Here is a 6,390-nt window from a genome sequence, read left to right as displayed (position 1 = left end):
GCTTTTTCCGTTAGATGACCAAAGCAGACACCCAACCACTACCTACGACTGCCAAGACGACACTGGGAGCATGCTGCATGAGGATTGAGGAAGGTGAATGGCCCAATGGAGCTGTCTCTTATACACATCTAGATGTGTATAAGAGACAGCAGCTAGACGTGTTCCTGAGCACAATCCCAGATCGACCTCCCCTGCAACACTACCAGCGGCGAGAAGCAAGCAACAGCATCGTGCATCAAGTGGCCCAAATGAGGGCAGATGAACGATAATCAGAGGCGGCGATCCATCGTGGCCTGGGACTGCTGTGTCCCAAACAAATACTAAGGATACTAAGGATACAACAGCAGCTCAGTACCATCACCAGTCATCACCAACACATACATCACCCATGCTGCTATTATTTTACGACCTCCTGCTTCTGCGCCTCCAGCAGCAGCAGCAGCGAGCGGAGGTCCTTCACCCCCACCAGGGTTGTCAGCTCCAAGGAGACCCGGGGCTCCGGCTGCCCCAGGGTCATGGGGCCGGCTGGAGGAGGAATTTGGGGGAGACGGCGTGGGGAAGTTGGGTGCACAGGTGGTGATGGTGGAGGCGAGGAGGGTGAAAAGATGGTTGAGGACCTGGCGACGCTGGGGGGCGGTGTCCCGGCGGTGGGGGAGGATGGCCCACAGCGCACGACACGCGCCCACCTGGGGGAGGGAGAAGTGGGTATGACGGGGGATTGTGATTGTGATTTTACAGAAGGGGGAACATATAATTGTAAAATAGGGAAATATATAATTGTGAAACAGGGGGATTATTATTAGCGCATTTTCTCATTTATGGAAAAAATGCACTATTGTGCTCGCCATGTCCGTCTATCTGTCCATCCGTCAGTCCGTCTGTCTGTCCGTCCGTGACCACGTTTTCGTCGACGAGAAAATGCGCTCTCTGTCACTCACGGCAGTTAGTACTGAGTTATATTTTTATTTATATAAGGGAATACATGGAATTGCAAGTTTATATGGATTGTGGTAGTTCATATTGCGGGTTTGAGGAAAATTGTCGGATGCGAACATGCAAACTGCTTTCATTAATGTTAATAATGACATTCTTATTGAAATAGGCAATAAAAATTACTTAACTTTGAACTTTAGTAGAACAACAACATCTAATGATTTACTGAAATGTATTACATATCAAAATGCAAGATGATCTTTTCAAGAAAAAGATAATGACCTCACAGGGCGTTCGCTCTTCTGTCTTGTACGTTAATGAACATGGAATTCTCACTAAAGAAAGCCTTTACAATTCGCTAAAAAAATATTTAGGTTAGCAAATAATCATTATCTCATGATAATAAGTTAGGCGGTCAAGCTCCCAACGGGTGGCAAACCCCCCAACAAACCCGGAGTGAGAGCGGGTGGGCATCAGAGGCGCCCTGCAGGAGGCGCAGTAGGAGGGCCAGCCACTGGGGCGTGGCGCAGTGGCGAGCCAAGTGAGGGGAACCGCCACACAGGGCTCGAACCAGCGACACACTGCACCACTTCTTGTACTGCCACACCAGCAGCCCACTGCGCACACCTCTGCTGACAACCAATAGCAGTTATGCAAGACGAGGTATACCTATACACAGTTGTGCAAGACCAGAAATACCTATACCTATATAAAGTTATGCAAGACGAGATATACCTATACCTATATACAGTTATGCAAGACGAGGTATACCTATACCTATATACAGTTATGCAAGACGAGGTATAACTCAGCTGTCACTTGGGGCAGTCACTGCTAGTGGCTGCCTTTTATAGAGCCAGCCAGTCACTAATAGTGCCTGGCTGCCACTATTAGTGATATAGCAATGCAACAGGGCAGTTAACTGTCATTTTTTAGTGGGAAGACGACAGGGCAGTAAACTGTACGGCAGACGACATTACAGTATGGCAGACGACATTACAGTACGGCAGACGACATTGCAGTACGGCAGACGACACGGCAGTAAACTGTAATGAGATCAAGAGGTCACATTACACTGTTAACGGAAACATTAACCGTTTATTGGAATCTGGTAACGGCCTGTCACAGTTCAGATCACGAAGCAATAAAGACCTAGCGGTGAGGCCTACAGAGGCAGCGTGTTGGCCTAAATGGGCCTAGCGGTGAGGCCTACAGAGGCAGCCTGTAGGCCTAAAATGCCTAGCGGTGAGGCCTACAGAGGCAGCCTGTAGGCCTAAAAGGCCTAGCGGTGAGGCCTAAATGGGCAGCGGTGAGGCCTACAGAGGCAGCGTGTTGGCCTAAATGGGCAGCGGTGAGGCCTTAAAATGGCAGCGGTGAGGCCTTAAAAGGCCAGCGGTGAGGCCTAAATGGGCAGCGGTGAGGCCTTAAAAGGGCAGCGGTGAGGCCTTAAAAGGGCAGCGGTGAGGCCTAAATGGGCAGCGGTGAGGCCTATAGCAGCACCTGTCTGGGCCGAGGTCAAGGGCGGCACTGGCAGTGTGGAGGCGCCCTGACGCAGGACTTCCCCCAGACGAGGCCCCGCTGGGGGAGTTGCAGGGGGGAAAAGCACCCGCCTGAAAAAAAAATTATTAATAAATTTTGCACACTCTGGATTAAAGTCTCATTAAAAAAATGGAGGCGAAAAATATGCAAATTGGCTCGAGAGTAGACAAGTGATGCTGATATATGAACACGATGGATTCGTAATTCATCATGCAAAGCCGCGTTGAATTTAATTTCAATTATCTTATTGATTAACAAAACCAAGACGAGATTCATCAACATATTCAGCAAAATTAAAACCTAGATTAGTTGACACGATGGTAGATGAGAAGTAGGTTTGTCACGCTGGTGTTAACATCATGATTTGAAAACTTAGTTTAAAATGTTGCCTGTATTAGTGTGCGATAGAAGCAAGACGCGTACATCAGTTCGCTTGCTATCGAAAGTAGAGTGAAAAGGATGAGGGCGGAGAGGGTAAGTGGACGGAGAAGGGAAGTGGACAGAGAAAATAAGTGGTCGAAGAGGTAAACATTACCTGTAGAATGGAGAGGGTAAGTGGACGGAGAGGGTAAACATTACCTGTAGAATGGAGAGGAGATGAGAGGGTAAACATGGAGAGGTTAAAGATTACCTGTAGAATGGAGAGGAAGAGGGCAGAGAGGGTGCGGAGGGCGGGAGGGGCGGTGTGCTGGTGGTGGAGGGCGGCACTGAGGCTGAGGGAGAGCAGCAGCGCCGTGCACGCCTCCTGCAGGACGGCGTTAGTTTGCATATCGTTAGAATTTCTCGGGGCATTGCGCTGGGCAAATATGGGGAGCAGTTCTGCGGCGGAGTGAGGGGAGTGAGGGGGTGAGGGTATGAGGGAATATTAAATGAGTCGGTAGATCGAAGACCGAATTATTGTAAAACGCTAATTATGCAAATTATACTTACCGCGCTAATTATGATGGTAATTATGCAATTACCATCATGAGGAGCAAAACAAAGGTCGCCAATTTCAGAAACCACAAAAAAAAAGATTTTCTTGAACAGAAAATTTTTTTCAGTTCAAATACGTTTCAAATAATAAATACGTTTATTACATGTACACCTCCGTGCATTGGCGTATATGTTCGTGTATAATACACCTCCGTGTTTTGGCGTGTATAGATACACCTCCGTGTATTAGCGTGTATAGATACACCTCCGTGTATGTGCGTGTATAATACACCTCCGTGTATTGGCGTGTATAGATACACCTCCGTGTATTGGCGTGTATAGATACACCTCCGTGTATTTGCGTGTATAGATACACCTCTGTGTATTGGCATGTATGCGCGTGTATACTCACCGTGTTCATCATCAAGGTCGTCCTCGTCGTCTTTCTTCCCCTCGGCGGGGGGAGGCTCGGCGAGCTGCAGATCATACTTGCCTTCCTTCCCCATCCTGTGGGGAACATAACAACATGAACGTTATGTCGGCACACACGTTATGTCGGCATACACGTTATGTCTAATAACCTTGACACCTGTAGGAATTGGCGCTCCCATTACCCTAATGTACCCTGATCCAGCAGTACCTACCTATAGTCCAGGTACCTGTAGGAGTTGGTGGCACCGTTGTCCCAGTGTACCCTGATCCAGCAGTACCTACCTATAGTCCAGGTACCTGTAGGAGTTGGTGGTACCGTTGTCCCAGTGTACCCTNGAGTTCCTACCTTCATGAGGGCAGCGAGCTGAGGCCCTGTGAGGACAAGAGGGTTCCTACCTTCATGAGGGCAGCGAGCTGAGGCCCTGTGAGGACAAGAGAGTTCCTACCTTCATGAGGGCAGCGAGCTGAGGCCCTGTGAGGACAAGAGGGTTCCTACCTTCATGAGGGCAGCGAGCTGAGGCCCTGTGAGGACAAGAGAGTTCCTACCTTCATGAGGGCAGCGAGCTGAGGCCCTGTGAGGACAAGAGGGTTCCTACCTTCATGAGGGCAGCGAGCTGAGGCCCTGTGAGGACAAGAGAGTTCCTACCTTCATGAGGGCAGCGAGCTGAGGCCCTGTGAGGACAAGAGGGTTCCTACCTTCATGAGGGCAGCGAGCTGAGGCCCTGTGAGGACAAGAGAGTTCCTACCTTCATGAGGGCAGCGAGCTGAGGCCCTGTGAGGACAAGAGAGTTCCTACCCTCATGAGGGCAGCGAGCTGAGGCCCTGTGAGGACAAGAGAGTTCCTACCTTCATGAGGGCAGCGAGCTGAGGGCCTGTGAGGACAAGAGGGTTCCTACCTTCATGAGGGCAGCGAGCTGAGGCCCTGTGAGGACAAGACAGTTCCTACCTTCATGAGGGCAGCGAGCTGAGGGCCTGTGAGGACAAGAGAGTTCCTACCTTCATGAGGGCAGCGAGCTGAGGCCCTGTGAGGGGAAGTGAGGGCTGAGGTGGGGAGGGCTTGGCAGCCTCCTCATAGAGGGTCACCACCTCGTGCCTGGGGACTCCACTCCCCGGCCCCTCCCCAGGAGGCAGGATGCGGGAATTGTCACCCTGACCTTGGGGGTAGAAATATATAATAAATATAAATAACAAACCGTGAAAAATCAAAATTATTAAACAAAGAAAATCATCTTAAATGGGTCAAAATATATCTAGTAACTGAGTATTAATTAATTGAATACAAACGTCATAGCCCTTTAAATAATATCTACTAATTAACTAATAACTCCGAAATTGAAATAATAGTTAAGAAAGTATGTCGCAATTTTGACAATATCACCCATTCATTTTTCTTAATGCACAAGCATTCACAGCAATACGGGCGTCAGGATAAAAAACATAGCAACATACATGTTTCCAAGTTTTGTCGCGTTCAGCAATATAATTTAAATTTAAATGAATAGCCTTAAATTTCTATAGGAATAATAGTAGTATATTATAATAGATATTTATGAATATATAGGTAATATGTTATATAATGTATAATTTTATATAAGATTATATATAATATAATATATAATGTGTATAATATAATACCTATATATAATGTATATAATTAATGTATATATAATGTAATATGTTATATAATGTTATATAATGTATAATCTTTGCAGACAATATACAGACCAGTGAGAGTGAGCAGGGTCTGCAGGCTAGCCAGCACTGAAGACCCTAAGAGAAGACCCAGGTCTGGTCCAGAGTGACCACGAGTCAGCAGGCAGACTAAACTCAGCACCAGTCTGTACCATAAGTAGTTAGCATTAAACCACTGCTTGATAATCTACACATTAATAATCTACATATCAATCAGTCTGTACCACAAGTAGTTAGCATTAAACCACTGCTTGATAATCTACACGTCAATAATCTACACATTAATAATCTACATATTAATCAGTCTGTACCACAAGTATAGGATTAGACCACTGCTTGATAATCTACTTATTAATAGTCAATATGTTATTAGTCTACATATCAATAGTCTACATTTTAATAAGCTACATAATAATAATCTAAATAATAATAATCTACATATTAGTAATCTACATATTAGTAATCTACATATTAGTAATCCAGATATAAATGGCCTACAGATAAATAATCTACATATTAATAACCGGTTTGATTGAAGACCAGAGCGTACTTTTTATTAACAATTTTCTTATTGTTTTTTTCGATGAGCCGAACGAAATTTCTTGCAGGTGTTTGGAGATCAAAAAGCAGATTGCCAAATGACATTTTACTGGAATGCGACGTTTCGAATATATCAATATTCATTATCAAGCAAGTGAACAGTTATTACAACGCTAAAATTGAAATTTGGACATGACATAAGTTCATACAGAAAGTATTGTAGATACGGTTCAAAATCGAAAATCAAATTAATCCGAGAATAATTTCAGCGTCCTGACGAATCCCGCGGTTTGCAAATTGATAGCAGGAGACTCGTCCTTAATGATGAGAGCCTCCGCT

General features: G+C 45.8%; 1 protein-coding gene across 1 annotated transcript in view; it reads right to left on the bottom strand.

Annotated features, from left to right (window-relative positions):
* The window catches only part of LOC108673548 (E3 ubiquitin-protein ligase HERC2), a 93,583-nt gene that overhangs the window by 41,088 nt on the left and 46,105 nt on the right, over nucleotides 1-6,390 (bottom strand). Inside the window, exons 39-46 of the mRNA XM_047883786.1 lie at nucleotides 5,545-5,657; nucleotides 4,802-4,973; nucleotides 4,032-4,241; nucleotides 3,800-3,894; nucleotides 3,104-3,291; nucleotides 2,434-2,543; nucleotides 1,385-1,565; nucleotides 410-686 (exon numbers count right to left, since the gene is read on the bottom strand). Coding sequence (XP_047739742.1) covers nucleotides 410-686; nucleotides 1,385-1,565; nucleotides 2,434-2,543; nucleotides 3,104-3,291; nucleotides 3,800-3,894; nucleotides 4,032-4,241; nucleotides 4,802-4,973; nucleotides 5,545-5,657 — 1,346 coding nt within the window. The remainder of the gene's footprint in view (nucleotides 1-409; nucleotides 687-1,384; nucleotides 1,566-2,433; nucleotides 2,544-3,103; nucleotides 3,292-3,799; nucleotides 3,895-4,031; nucleotides 4,242-4,801; nucleotides 4,974-5,544; nucleotides 5,658-6,390) is intronic.

The sequence above is a fragment of the Hyalella azteca genome, unplaced genomic scaffold (assembly GCF_000764305.2).
Source record: "Hyalella azteca isolate HAZT.00-mixed unplaced genomic scaffold, Hazt_2.0.2 contig1740, whole genome shotgun sequence".
NCBI classification, from domain to species: domain Eukaryota; kingdom Metazoa; phylum Arthropoda; class Malacostraca; order Amphipoda; family Hyalellidae; genus Hyalella; species Hyalella azteca.
Note: the sequence above shows the minus strand (reverse complement) of the source record. Positions and strands in the feature narration are given on the sequence as shown.